The 15482-nt window shown below is 34.6% G+C and overlaps 1 protein-coding gene across 1 annotated transcript in view; it reads left to right on the forward strand.

The window, feature by feature from the left end:
- LRRFIP2 (LRR binding FLII interacting protein 2) overlaps positions 1 to 15482 on the forward strand; it is a 61187-nt gene that overhangs the window by 37531 nt on the left and 8174 nt on the right. The window contains exons 14-20 of the mRNA XM_067291297.1: positions 639 to 746; positions 3785 to 3829; positions 4598 to 4711; positions 5235 to 5306; positions 9962 to 10132; positions 10770 to 10862; positions 13788 to 13880. Coding sequence (XP_067147398.1) covers positions 639 to 746; positions 3785 to 3829; positions 4598 to 4711; positions 5235 to 5306; positions 9962 to 10132; positions 10770 to 10862; positions 13788 to 13880 — 696 coding nt within the window. The remainder of the gene's footprint in view (positions 1 to 638; positions 747 to 3784; positions 3830 to 4597; positions 4712 to 5234; positions 5307 to 9961; positions 10133 to 10769; positions 10863 to 13787; positions 13881 to 15482) is intronic.

The raw sequence follows: 15482 nt of genomic DNA on the forward strand, positions 1-15482 counted from the left end.
TTATCTTCGATTGTAAAGCTTCTTGAAATTTTGAATAACAGGAAGCCCAGATTGTGTTTGCAATTAGTAGTATTGTGCTTGTAGTGATCAGAAGAAGAGACAAGATTTGTAGAGAAAAGTAATAACTCTTATTTATCAACTTGCTCTGATTATACCATCTGGTATTACAATCTACAACCCTTATTTTTAAAATATATGTGTATAATTTTTATAACCTGTGTTTGGCACAATATTAGTACCAAATCCTTTTGTACCTATGACTGTACTTTTTTTTGTATTACACCAAGTGAGAGAAGGAAATCAATAAATGCTTATTGCTCTTATATAGTTTTTAGATACCTTAAACTATAAGACTAATATACATGTGAAGAAAGTGTTTAAAAATTACATATATACATACTGGCCAAAATATTTGTATCAGTGTGGCTCAGGTGGTATTCATGTAGACACATTTAAAATATCAAAAATCAAAAAAATTAATATTTTGTAGCTGTTGTTAAAATGTTAGAAATACAACAATGAATTGCAATAGTTGAAATTCAAGTTACAATTTAGTATACTTTCGTAAATAGACTTTTGTTAATGCTGTGATGTCACTTCCAACTTCTTTCACCCTTCTCCCTATCTGTCTTTGGAAGCCCTCTGATTTTTCTGATCAAAGTGAAACTGCTGCTGACTATTTCAGTCGTTCCAACTGCAGGGGAAGCGTTGTTTCTGATGCAGATGATGTCCAAGGTTTGAATAGTGTGAGTGTAATGCTTGATGCTACCGTGTGGTGAATGCAGCAAACTAATGCATTGTGGATTTTTCTTTTCATATTTAAGAGAGTAAATACTGTAAAAGAACTGGGAGTTATTTAATGGCAGATGGCTTTGAGTTGAGGGGTTGGGGTTTATTGCAAGCCGAATGCCGTTTTTATATAAATGTCAGGAGTCCTTGAATTTCAACTGTTTCAACTGTTTTACATGTAAATGGTCCCATTTGTGTAAAAGATACCTCACTAACATTTAGTCAGAATGGGATCAGGCTACAACATTCATGTGCAAGGAAGTTCAGAATTAGAAGCCCTTGAATTTCAGGGACTCCTTTCAATTTTGTCTTTGCATGCTGCTTTTATTTTAAAGGAATTTTGCCTGTTGCTAGAAGCATGTGATAAACACTTCACATTTTTATTGTGTGATGGACTTAAGCATCTCTGAAATGTAAAAATATCTTTTTTGTGTTGGAAAATTAATATATAAAATTAGCATCCTATAGGGTTTTTTGTGCATTTTTGGAATACTAATTTATTTTAGTGACAAAATTATATTCTTGGAGGTGTGCTCTGTAGTACATTTTAGTGTTCTTCCAGCCAAGACGTGTTTTTTGTCATGATCTGTTATTGGAGCATTCATTTTTGGCTATGCTCTTGCACTGAATCCCAGGTTAATCAAATGTTATGGGAAAATTACAGTTACAGTTCTCCTGTGCATTCCTTTAGTCTGATCACTGTCTACAACAAACCTAGCTGCCTTCTCTTTATTGCTGCAGATAGTGCTAGAAATATCTTTGTTACTTGTAGTCAAAATTTGGGCTTTTTTTTAGTGGAAAAGACAGGAAAATTCCTGTTCTTATGCTTGCCTTTGAAGTAAGGAGAGGTGAGAAATAGTCTTAGACCCTTAAATCTGCAGAATTAGAAAGCTGTGTAGTCTGTCATAAAGCATTCTTTGAATGGTCACCAAGAGACCTGCTTTTAAGAGATGTTTGTTTCTTGAATGTGAAATCTTCATTGAGAGTAAAAAGTCTTAAGATCTTTCTCAGGCTGTTTTATGCGAGGGATGGGGAGAAAAGGAAGAAATTACATGGTGGAGAGAAAATTTATGTATTGCTGCATTATTTCTTTTGGTCTTCCACATGCATTCAAAGATCCTGGTACTGACAAGTAGTATTGAATCTGTAATCTTTTTTTTTTTTTTTTTTTTTTTTTTTTAAGTATCTCAACACCAAGTTCTGGTCAGGCGGTCTTCCTCTGCTCCTGTGCTTTCAGTAACCCGTGGAAAGAACTATCTGCAGTATTTCAATAACACTCGATACATGCTGCAGTGACTCCTTTTCTGTACTAATTTTGCACAGGTGGAAAACTTCCCTGTCTCTTCTTCTCCCCCATGAGAGAATAAGGTGCTCAGGAAAGCTTACTGATGTATATATATCAGTGTGTGTGTGTGTGTGTGTATGTATGTATGTGTGTGTATGTATGTGTGTATGTATATATATATATATATATATATATATATATATATATAAAAAAAATATATCAGTGTGGGGGAGTTGGTTTGTTTGTTTGTTTCCCCCTCAAGAAAATCAGCTAGATAAAGCCACAGCTAACCCAAACTCATGTTGGCCGTGGTCCTGCTTTGGGTGGGGAGACCAAACTAGATGACTTCCTGAGTGCCCTTAAAGGCACTGTTTCTGTGATTCTGCATTTAGGTGGTTTAGTACTCTTAGTGCTGCATAACATATATTGTTATAATGATGCAGGATATTTACTGTCTGTGCATGCTCCAAGTGTAAGAGAGAGCAATCATTTCTCTAGTTTAAATTTTAGCTTCCCCCCCCCCCCACACACACACACGGACACCCTCCAGTAAAGCTACTTTCCTGCAAATAATTCTCTGCTAAGAGAAAGTGTGGAGACAGAGATTGGCAATGACATGGTTTTCTCAGTTGCTTTTCTTGTTGTTGTAGTTGTTATTTAGGTTCTAAATTTGTGTGGATTTGTTTTAAGTTATTCCTTATGGATACTTCATATCAATTGGATTCTTCACATCATTTTGTCATCACAGTGGTGACAAATATTTGCAATTTACAATTTCAAGACATCATTGGAGATGACGCAGAGTTGTAATTGAAAAATAATGTTGTTTCTGTAGAAAACGTAATAGAAGGAGAAAGAAAGATCTCATGAAGTGAGCTTTGTTTCTACTGTGATTGGAGCACACTTCCAAATCACTTCTCCCTGGACTGGGAGAAAAACAAGTGTTTTTAGAGAAGTGAGATATTAGAGGTATCATGCTGATAAATCATGCTAGCTTTAGAAAATATGTCAGCATGTTATGGTTGTCATTTTATATCACCTATTTTGATTCACAGAAATGTTGAAAATAAGGAAAACTATAATGAAAGTTTGGAATATCAGAGCTTCCTAGCTAAGAAGTTAGGGGGTATATTTAAGTTTGTTCTTTTGCTCAGGCTTCAATGCTTAAAATATGAATTGAAATTATTTAATAGGTTGCTTTTAGTTAATACATTTCAGTCATGTTCACCTGAGTTGTTTTTGTCCTGATGTATTTGCTGGTTTTACCGAAGAGTTTGGAGTAATGAACATGTTTTCTAATAACTGACATTCACGCTGATGTCACTAGTGATGTAAACTGCACTTGCATAAAGCTTTCCATCTGTTATGCCATGAAGTGTTGCAGTCACTACGCTGTTGAAATTTAAAATGCTGAAACTTGTTTTGTTGTGCAGTACTTTAATTTTGGCATTGACTTTTGCCAAAACTTTCTTTAAAGTTTCTGAGTTTTTATTATATGCATTCACTTATTTTGCAATTAAAGTAAAAACTACTGTTCCAGGCTGATTTTCTCCCCTGGTATTTTGACCTTTAACTTCTTGTTTTTTTTTTTCTTTCATTTCTTTTTTTGTTCTTAAATATTTCTCAGTGTCTTTGGACAGAAGATGGTGCTTCAATAGTCCTTCATCACAGAAGGGATATCTTGTGATTACTTTCCCTTTTCTCTTTCAGCTGGAAGAAAAGAGTGAAAAAACACATTTGGAAATTTATTCAAGGGTAAGAACTTTTAATTTAAATATTATTGAAAGTCAATGTTCACCATTAATTCACAAGCTTTGAAATATTCTAAAAGTTGAAATGCTACATGTTTTTAGTAGAATTTAATTTAGTTATTTGATATATCTTGTTAAGTGATACTCTTAGACATACATTTTTATCAACCAAAAATTAATGGGTTTTGCACCTTTTATTTACCAAGACAATAATTTTATTTTTATTTACTTTTAACAAGAACATTTCTTATAGAAGTCATTTTGTATGTAAGGAAATATTCAGCAGAAAAGGTTGAATTTTAAGAGAATAGGGCTGTAAAAATTCAGATAATGGGTACTATTGGAGACATTCTTCTGAATCCAGTATTGCAGAAATTAGAACTTTTAGAAATGTTTTGAACTTTTATATTTTTCCAGCACTAACAGCCCCCTTATGACAGTCTTCAATTTTATTTTGAGTGTTCTGTTCTGAAATGTTATGACAAGCCACCTAGGTTTTCTCTGTGCTGTTCTGTAAGCTTCTCATAAATAAAGCAGATGACAGCAAACAAACCGCCATTTCACCAAGAAATGACATAAATGCTGGAAAGTAATCAATGCAAAATACTGTCTATAACCTAGTATTAAGAAATGGTAAAACCAAGAGAGAGAAAAAAGTGTTCCGTGACTGTGAAGGAATTTATAAAGAATAAGGTCAAATAATCAGAGATAAGAAGTTACCACTTAAGAAATCACAGTATGGTTCCTGATACAATGTCTTCCACTTTTTAAGCCATCATCTCGCAATTCAATAAGTGCAACTCCTCTGAGTGGCAACTCATCTAGGAGAGGAAGTGGAGACACGAGCAGTTTGGTGGATCCTGATGCCTCCCTAAGTGAACTACGGGTAAACTGCATTATTGGAGACTTTGGAGCTAGTTTAAAATTGTATTTGTGATTAGGAGGAGTTCTCTTTGATATCAAACTTCTCTCTCTCTCTCTCTCTCTCTCTCTCTCTCTCTCTCTCTCTCTCTTTTAATATAAAGAAAAAGTTATGAAATGTAATTTTCAATCTGAGGAAAGATATATATGTATATATATTTTTTTGTCATGTTAATTGTATTGGTTGTGTTCATAAATATTTATGGTGCTGACAGCTTAGCTTATATAAAAAAAGAATTTGTTTATATCGAATTTTAAATAGTTTCTTGCTATCTCAGAAAAATTTTAATTCTCATGGCTTGGATTCAGTGACATAAACAAAATCTTAATTTTATTCTAGTTAAGCATTGTGAATTAAATATAATTTCTGTGAGTTACTGCAGGCTTTGGCATTTGACAGAAATGCATGGCAACCTTTTTAATGCTCATTCAGCTATAAATTATTTCCCTGTACTGCTTATACAATGGTTCATTCCTATGTCCTGCAGGATATCTATGATCTTAAGGACCAGATACATGATGTAGAAGGGAGATACATGCAGGGACTTAAAGAACTAAAGGTATCAGGGCTTCTCCCAAGCATGCATTTTGTATGGGGTTTTGTGGGTAATGGAGATGTCACTGGTTCCACTAACTATGTAAGGCTTTACTAACTAATTTTTTAATTTCTTTAAAGCATGTACCTAACATTTAATGCATAGAGCGCATCATTAAATTTGTTGTGTGGGTAAATTTTTAAGATATACTGTCTTACTGTACATTTAGAATCAAATGTTAATTATTTGGCTTATGTTGAAATAGTATTAAACTTTCTTTTAGCCAGGTGTTTTCTGGTAAGATAATGAGAGGTTCAATCTATATTTTCAGTGTTTTTCAGTCTTAGCAATTTAATGGAAATTCAAGGTAATTAGATATTGAATGGGGAAGAGGAATGGGGAAGAGAAATAGGATACAGTCATGATGAAGACCTTAACTAAGAAATTAAGAGTTAGTCTTCCAGCTCCAGAAAATACTGAATTTTATAAAAATAAAACCAAAGTGATACTTTTGAAAGGTGCACTCACATGAATCTGAGCAGGCATATTGCCTGCAGGAAAAGATAAAGTTTTTGTGGATCATTTGTAGACTGCTATCAAGAGAGAATCTTTTGTTCATGGTTTGCATTCTGATTATCTTTTAGTTTTTCTAAGTGAGACTGGTGTTTTCAGTAATAGGTTAATGAGATTTTTGTCTATGTTTTGGCTTACTTAAATTGATGGGCTTTTCTTTTGGAAGTTTCTACTCAATTAGCAATTTATAGTTAATCTAAATTACGATTATCTTCTCTTCTGTGTTGAAGGGAAACTGGATATGGCAAATGATGTGGCTTACAATATCTTTTTCAGAATAGTTATTCTGCTCTTTCCTGTTATCAAGCTATGAATAGTTCTGTGTAAAAGTAAAGAGGTCCAATCATATTTTTTGTATATCTCTATAGAGAATGAATTTAATGAATACTACTTGCCACTAAATGGTATAACAGTGATTTATTTAACAGCTTCCTTGAATTTCTTTGATTAAATAACATATTAAATGGTATAGTAAAGAGAAAATACATAATTTCAGCTGTTCACTGCAGCAAAAATTGTTTCCTCTCCAGAGAATAAGTAACCTTCTTTGAATCTGATAGTCAGAAGCTCAGATGAAGTACTTTTTTTTTTTTTTATCATATTACTATATGTATATTAAATGGATTTCAAAGAGCAGAATTGTCACAAAGCTGTTTTTTTCCTAATACTGCTGAATTCCTTAGTGCTTTTAAAGTTTTCCTTAACAGGTTTGAGGGAAGATTGCAAGATTTTTAGAAATAGATATGATTGTACTAACTTTGAATTAAAAGATGAGATTGCATCATAATTTCAAAATAGCTCAAACTCTAACGTTTGTGCATGTTCGCCAGCATCTCATGGCTGATGTTCTGAATCATTACTAGTGCATCACTATTGATTTGTAATCAATTACAGTTTCCAAAGAGCACAGGTATGCAGTAGACAGTAAGATCTTGATGTATACTTGGCTGGCAGAATTGAATTGGTTTATACTATTGTTTTAAGTTATTATTAATAATACTAAATAATGTGATTGTAAGTTAATTTGCCTTCCATGGAGATTCTTTGGGGAGCCCTTCTGTCTAATTGGTAAGGTATTGCCCTTTTCTCAACCGCAGCTTTAGCAGTTTTGTGTTGCATATGTTAAGAGTTACTAGGATACCTGCTGCACTATCCTTCTTGTACGTGTTTTCTCAGTGATTGAGTAACAGTGATCTGTAGTCGTGCTACTTGCATATCTCTGTGGTTGCTCATCCTCATAGTGCTAAGAGTGTTTCTTACCTGGCTTCAAAACTGCTTGGTGTCAGCAAAATAAACTGTAGTATGGATAATTCTGACTGTCAGTTGTTCAAATCTTTTAATATCTCTTGATGCTTCGGTTTTGCTGACTCCATCCATCTTCCCATGAATCAGCTAGAAAGAAATCCTTTTTCTTTCATCAAAATTTTTCTCTTGTTCAGTTTAGGGAACTCTCTCTCAATCCTTATTATTTCTCACTTAATTGAAAGGTTACTGAAACTAGTTGGAGTTCTTGCAGCATAGGGAACACGTGCAAGTCTTCCCCTCAGAAAGAAGGAACTGTTCCAAAGAAGGCTTAGCGATGTCCCAGTTTTCTTAACTGGTCTGAGCCACTTAGACAAAGCTTGGCTTCTTTTTCAGAAGCAATTCTCACTCTTCTGTCTCAAAACTAATTTATTCCCCTTTTGTAACTTCAGATTTTTCCCTGTTAACTTGTCAATTAATTAAATTTTAATCGACTCTTTTAAGCTTTGATCAAGTCTCTCTGTTTTGAGTCTGTTAGATATGTTCCTCTGATAGTCAGATTTTCTTTTTCTCACAGTGCTTGTAGGTGACTAGGGTCCTGGAGCATATGGCATACAGCGAGAGGCTGAGAAAACTGGGTTTGTTCAGTCTTGAGTAGAGAAAACAAAGGCGGGGAGGTCTTATTGCCGTTTTCAGTTACCTGATGGGAGAGTATAGAGGAAAAACTGGGTCAGGGCTCTTTCAGGTGCACAGTGACAGGCAAGAGGCAACAGACACAAGTTGCAGAAAAAGAAATTCCAGTTGGATCTTGAGAAAAAAACTTTTTAAAGGAGGGTAGGCAAACACTGGCACAGGATTCCCAGGGAGGTTGTGCAGTCTGTATCCCTGGAGATGCACACAATTAGCTGGGCAGAGCTGTGAGCAGCCTGATCTCAGTGGGCCCTGCTTTGAGTAGGGGGTTGGACCAGATGGCATCCAAAGATCTTTTCCAACCTAAATTGCTCTATGCGCTGTGCATACACACCAATCAACAACTACACTGGCATTTTTTTCTAGTTGCGTTTTTGTTAAATCTTGTATATTCCCATAAAAGGAGTATAGAATTCATTTTAATTGTTACATTTTCCTTTTTTCCACCTCCATTCAACTGTCCTTTGAAAGTCTTACAAAGATTAACTCTCTCTGACATTCCATGTTTTACCAATCGTTACGAGATTTGTTGTGCTTACTAGCAGAAGCAATGTTTTCTGTGGTTTTAACTTAAAACTTTTAAGAATTACTTGAATACGCTTACATGTGATCTTTATTTTCTCATTGCTTTCTTACATCTTTCTGAATCTTTTTTGTTATTTTTTATTTACTGCTTTCCAGATCATAATGGCACCTTTCTTATCTTTTTAGTTCTTATGTTTTATGTCTCTTTTGGTCTGTGTGCTGTCTGGACATGTCTTTAAGAAAGGGTTTGGGTTTTCTGGGGTTTCTAGAACACAGTATTTCTCCAGCACAAAATTACAGAATTCAAGGAATGGAATAGGGAGGTACGAATATTTATGATAAAATTATGAAAGAGAAAATTTGTACTACAAGGACAGCTTATTCAACATAGATATGTATTATAAAGTGGAATAGGGTTTTGGGTTGGAGAAGAGTTAGACTTTTTTTTCCATAGGAAACTTAGATTGTCACCACCCTATCCCCCAAAATCTTAGTTCTATTGTTCTGTTTTCAGGAAAAAAACAAGCCTAGTGCCCTTCGTGTGCCTAGTGCTCCTGGTATCATGATGATGCATATGATTAAACATGGAAGTTATGCTACCTGTGACTTCAAAAAACAGATTATATAAACTACTAGGGGATTGGTAATAGGATGCAGACCTACTTTGGAAAGGAGGTGGTTTAATCTTTTTCAGCTCTATAATGAGGACTCTGTAAAACTTAATTTTTGTATTTTGAAAATAGTGCATATTGCAGTCATTGCATATTTAAAAGTGCATGGAGTAATAGTTGCTCCAATATTTGAATAGTTGACATTTGCTACAGTTCTGGAAAAAATAGGATAAAATCATTTTGGTAAATGCAAGAGATGACAGAACTGGGTAAGTGGGATTAGCAAGGCATATTGTACCTGCAGGTAGAGAAATCGAGTAGGTTAATCTTGATGTGTATTTTTATTTCTTATAATGCTAATACTTTTGGTTTTTTGTTTTTTTTTTTAAAGAAATTCTGCCATTTGAAGATTTGTATTTGGGGTGGGAATGGGGGATGAATATGTAGAAAGCATTATCTTACAACGAAATAGAAAGACAAAAAGTCTACCTAAACAGAGCTCATAATAATTATTGAAAAAAGGATGTGACTACCTTAAAACTTCAAACCTGAGGTATAGAACTATACTTAAGTAATGAGAATTGTGTTAAAACTACTCTTAGAGATATTTCTGTCATCTCTTGTCATTTGTTTACTTGTCTGAGTTCTCTTCATGTCAAATTTGTTGCTGCATTCTGAAGTGTTTTCTCATGCATGCATTGAAAATGCAGTAAAACTCTGATATTACTTTTCTGTTGCTGTGAGTTAATAAAGTTATGACGATGGCAGAGTAGAAAATGCAGGTGGAATATTATTTTGTAATTTTCATACGTTTGCTATAATAACTTTTCACTGCTGGGTATAGCATAACCTGAATAATGGAAACTGACTGTGACTTTATTTCTCTAAAGAAAAGACATGAATAATAGTTCAGAAACAAGGGTGGTTGCAGCATTTTACTGTATAACAGATAACACTCTTCAATGTTATGATGGTATGATAACTTTATAGTGATTCATCAAAAAGTTAGACTAATGTGAGCCTTTCTGCTCTCCGTAGGATTCTATAGCTGAAGTTGAAGAGAAGTACAAGAAAGCTATGGTTTCCAATGCTCAACTAGATAATGAGAAAAACAACTTAGTTTACCAAGTGGATATTTTAAAGGATGTCATTGAAGAGAAAGAAGAACAGATAGCAGAGTTCTACAGGGAGAATGAAGAGAAGTCAAAGGTACTGTTTTTTGAGAATTTTTTTTTTTCTAATTATAGAGATAGACTATAGAAGCCCGTATTACTTAGAAACAGTTCAAAACCTTTGTATTGTTAGAAAAGTGTATCTATCTTAGTGGCTAAAGATCTTGTGAGTACTGGATTTTTTTTTTTTTTTAAACAGACTGAGAAGCTATTTAAATAATACAAAACTCTAAAGATGTAACTTTCTGATTAATTAAATAGGATTTATTCTGTCATTTACACTTTCTCAGAAATGAAAAATCAATTTGGCAGCTTTTTCCAACATTATTTAGATAATTTAATATGCAAAAGCATAGTTTAAATTCCATATTCTAACCTGAAAGGAAGAGAGAGGCTGAGCTTTTCTCTCATTAATTTTGTGCTTAAACCTTTATGACATCTTTTCCCTTCTTCCGCTATAAATGTTGCTAAATAAAATCTTCCATGTAGTAAGTATCTAGAGAACTTACTCAGACACAGAATGTGTGAATTTTAGCCATTAGATAGTCTGAATTTCTTAAATTTTTGCAGTAATTTCTTAGGTAATGTTATGTTAAGCGATACCTTGCTTTTTTTATTGGAGATGTGTGTCAAACCCCAAATAAATTGTGACTTTTGACATTTATTTAATATAGGAATTGGAAAGACAGAAACACACGTGCAGTGTTCTACAGCATAAGCTGGATGAACTTAAAGAGGGCCTTCGGCAGAGAGATGAATTGATAGAGGTATGTTCATATGAGATAGTGTATGGTAGAACTTGTGCAAACAAAAATGGTGTAAGGTTTGCGTAGGTACAGTCTTCCTATAAACAAAATGAACTTCAATATCAGCTTGGACTTTTTAAGAAAGAATTTTTCTTACTTTAGTGAGAAGAATTTAAGCTATTAATCTCTCAATTTATGAAGTTAAAAATGGCACTGCAAGATTTTCAAAAGTGTATTACATACTGTACAGTCCTTAATTCCTGCAAGAACCCTGGTTCTATCATCAGTGTTCCCTTTTTTTTTCCCTCTTTGTGAGGACAGAACTAATGCCTATATGCCCAAAATCTCTTTAGGCCTGACCGGAAGTTCTGATGCATTGATAGTACCAAGTATTCTTCTTTGTCTTTCCCCAAATTTTTGCATTTGAGTTAATCCAAATTTTTGTGAGCATCAGCAACTGAAGTTTGCAATAGTTAATGTTTATTTGCTTTGCAGTCAAGCACAAATGCAGCAACACTGGTTAGCATTTTACTAGTCATAACCATGTTGCTGGTGTTTGTTTTTTTTTTTGGTTTGATTTGTTTTTTTCTCTCTCCTTCCCTTCTAGAAATAAATCAATGTGACTGAGAATCCCAGAGCTAATCTCAATCTTAATTTTAAAATAATCCACAAAGGTTTATACTCTCAACAGTATTCTGATGTCCACTTCCCATTGATTTTACTTCTAGTACTATAAGTCATAGCTCAGATAGTACTTCATTTTCCCCACTACCTTTTCATTTCAGTAGAAATTCAGCATATCAATATCTTTGATATGGGCCAAAGATTCTACTACATGATTTTCAAAAGCTGTATAATATTGCATATTATTGGTTGATTTCTTTTCCCCACCAAGTTCTTGTGCTATTCAGGCAGTAGCGCAGTGAACTAAAAGAAAAAAAAAAATTTTTTTTGAAAAGTCCCAGAGCTGCTGTTGTTACTGAGAAAATTATCAGGTGCATGAACTCCAGTTGGTGTGGTTTACTAGCAGAAAAGGAGTAAGATCAGTTTAAGCAGCAGCATTGTGCAGCAGATTGATGTGCTGACAAGCAAAAAACTTCATGTTCTGGTTGAAGCTCTGAGCTCCGTCACTTGCTCTGGATTCTCTTTGACTTTGTTGTCAAGAAAATTGATATAGATTTGTCTGGAGTGTTTGCTTTGGTAGCACACAGCATGTGTGTTGAATATTCAAAGTCATGTAGCCCCTTCAAATGTACCCAGATTTATTTGGGTAACTTTTCCAAATGTTAGCACTAGCACATAATCTAGCTGAAGCCATTTAGGAGACTGGTTATTGACGAAGACATCCTTTTCCACTCCCAGAAGTAAAATTAAATTCACTTTTTGGGAGGGCAAAAAATTCTCTACCCCTAAAAATCCTCATGTCATCTTCATGCATAATTGTGTGAACATAAGAAAGAATTTTAACTATGTTTACAGGGCAAAGGGCAAAATGCAATTTTACTCAGATAAACATGGTCCTATTTTTTGACATGTATTAATATAATATCTGAAAGCAGTCATTAGGCATATTTCACTTTCTGGATGCTTGATGCAAACTTCTTTTTACTTGCAAGAAGATTTTCTGTTTTGTAGAATGCATTAATAAAACTGTCAAAACAAGTGTAAAAAAAAATAGTTGATACACTTTTGAAAATAGTGCTAATAAAAGTGCTTTTTGCAGGGTTTGTTTTTTAATATCCTCAGCTTCTAAAATACTTGGTAATTCCCTGGATATAAAAGTACAGTATAAGTAAGATCTTATGTTATTACTGTCTTTAATAAAACTTCAGTATGAGCTGACAATGAAAATTCTGCATTAATTCATATGTTCTTATTAATGTGTCCAGTGTGTTTGCTATTCTTCTGAATTTCTTTGCTAAATAATGCAGAATATTGCAACTTGACTATTCTAAGTTGTGTATGAACTGCTGATAATTTGTGCTACTGTTGCTTGGAGTTGCAATGCTTTTGAAGGCATGCTAGATAGAGTACATCATACAAGCAATATACTCCTCAGCAATAGTCAGTCTGTGGGGCGTGCAGTGGGGTTTTTTTGTGTATGTGTTTGTTTTGTTTTGGGGCATATCAAACAGCCAGCTGGTCTGGTTGCACCAGTTTAGTGTCTCAACAAAATGTCAAAATGTCAAAACTAACCTATTTTCTTCTCCTACGTTTTATTCAGCCATTATCTTGCAAATATTTATGTTTTTATATTTATTGGCTAAAAGATAGCTTTGGTTTTATTTGATCACTAGAAGATGTTTGTTTATATTTTTGACATTGCTGGTAGACAAATTTAAGGAAAGCAACTACTGACTAGAAATCAGTTATTTAAGTTCCTTGCATTAACACTATATTATAAAATTAAAGATTGTTGATTCTGTGGAAATGAACTTTCTAATGTACTTCAGTAATGTAGGCGGATGAATGTGAAAGCCGTTTATATGTATATATGCTTGTGGTCTACTTCAGTCCTTATTCCATGAACAAGATTGTTTGCTTTCTAAATAGCAGAATCTTGGGGAAGTCGGGGGTGGGGGAATCACTTCCATACACTGTTTGATGGTATATGGAAATTACCACAAGGTAATTATTTTTCTAAAGAAAGGATGTTATTCCCAGTTTGCGATGGGACCTGTTACTAATGAAAAATAGTTCTAGCTGTAGCTAAATTCTCTTATCGACATTAAGTGATTAAATAAAATTAATTACAGTTCTGCATGAATTTGAAGGGAAAATTCCATGTTACACTGGGTCACATCCCTTTTCTTTAATGTCATGCTCATAAACTCTTCAGTTGACTTTTACTATTTACTTTCCTTTATCTGTTCAGACATTTTTTCCCATTTCTTTACTTGTCTTTCTTTTTCCTCTTTTATTCTTTCTTCATCCTATTTGCTACAGGAGAATCAACGAATGCAGCAGAATATAGACTGCATAACCAAAGAGGTGTTTGATCTCCAGGAGACAATTAATTGGAAAGATAAAAAAATAGGGGTATGAAATGAATATGGGGGGCGGAGGGAAGGTATTTTTTCAATTTAGAAGTAGACTGGTACTTCTTTTTTCTCTCCAAGGAATACTGTGTACACCAAAGAAAGGAAGGCCACTTCCATTTTAAACATTTAAAACATTTGCAATCTTCTCCCCTTTAGAGAAGGAAAAAGAAAGAAATGAGCTCCGCTTTATCTTTACTTGCATAATGGTGAATAGTACTAATTAAATCTATAACATAAAAAGCTGTTATCCATACAGATCTTACTATTTTTTTAAAGAAAATTTTTACCGGTAATAGGGACTTTAAAAAGTCATTGCTTCCTTAATCCTAACAAACATAAAAATTGTCTGGATCCATATATAGAGTGTTAATATCATTTTATATATAATTGAAATGATTGTTAAAGCTTTTAATCTTCATACAGACAAATATAATTTTGAAAATTTTTTTACATGGTCACCTTTCCACTCTCTGGAATAAGAGAAAGAGACAAAATATGCCAACTAATGGAAAACCTGGAAGGCTGCAGGCGCTAAGGCTCACATTGCGGAGAAGCCTTGGTAGTTACTTGTAGAGCCTGCTTGCATTTGGCTTGCCTAGTGCTGAAAAGCACAACCAGGTTTGAACTGACTCTTGCAGTCACTTGGGCATTTCTATACGACGCTCCTGATCCTTGGAGGGCTGGTTAGCTGAACCAACCTGGCACGGCACCCTCATTTTGTGCTAAGGCCGTTACCAAGACCTCCCTAGCCCTGGAGCACTGAAGAGCAAAGTGCATGTGTCTTAGGTGACTCTGCAGGAGGCATCTTAGACCTGGCTGGAGTTGGTAGGTAGAATTGACACGCTGGCTGTGACAGACCTTTTCAGGAGCGGCTGTTGGACTCCTTGTGGAGGAGGAACAGTGGTACCAGAGGAGCTGCACTGGCAGCTCTGTGGCTGGCTTAGCTCAGCCAGGGCTTGTCAGCTTTGGTTCTGGGCAGCGCAAAAGTGACACAACTGTTTCAGAGTCGGGCTGACCCTGGGCGGTAATCTCACTGCCCTGAAATTGGGGCTGTTCTGGGCCACAAGTAAATTGCCTGGTGGTAACGGAGTTAGCAGAAAAGTCTTTAGAAAGGAAGAGCGTCTGTCTTTTAGTAACTCTAGGGTCATTTCTCTCTAAATGAATTCTATGCCAGGATTTTGACATACACAGATTTCTCTGAAAATTGCTCTATTCCCTGGAGTTCAAGTCACTTTGAAAAATTAGAATAAGAGGAAGGTTTCTTCCTATCATTAACTGGTGGTCCTGCAAAAAGTGCCCTGTGATACTGTCCTACTTCAGTCTAATTATTTCATGTTTCTGTTCTCCTTCAATACACATTTCAATCCTTTCTTCTATAATAAATAATATTTCAATTTTTTTTAAGTTCCTTTCCCTGAATATTCTTTTGGAAGGCTATTTATCTTTAATTTACTTACCATTTTTCTTCCACACTTACTCATCACCTTTGTGGACGGCACTGTGCCAGTCTAAGTGGTCTTTTTTTTTTCTCTTTCAAATACTTCACCATGTCTAGTACAAAGTCCATCAGACATCTAATGTACAAAGAACTAGCTACTAG

This window comes from Apteryx mantelli, chromosome 2 (assembly GCF_036417845.1).
Source record: "Apteryx mantelli isolate bAptMan1 chromosome 2, bAptMan1.hap1, whole genome shotgun sequence".
NCBI classification, from domain to species: domain Eukaryota; kingdom Metazoa; phylum Chordata; class Aves; order Apterygiformes; family Apterygidae; genus Apteryx; species Apteryx mantelli.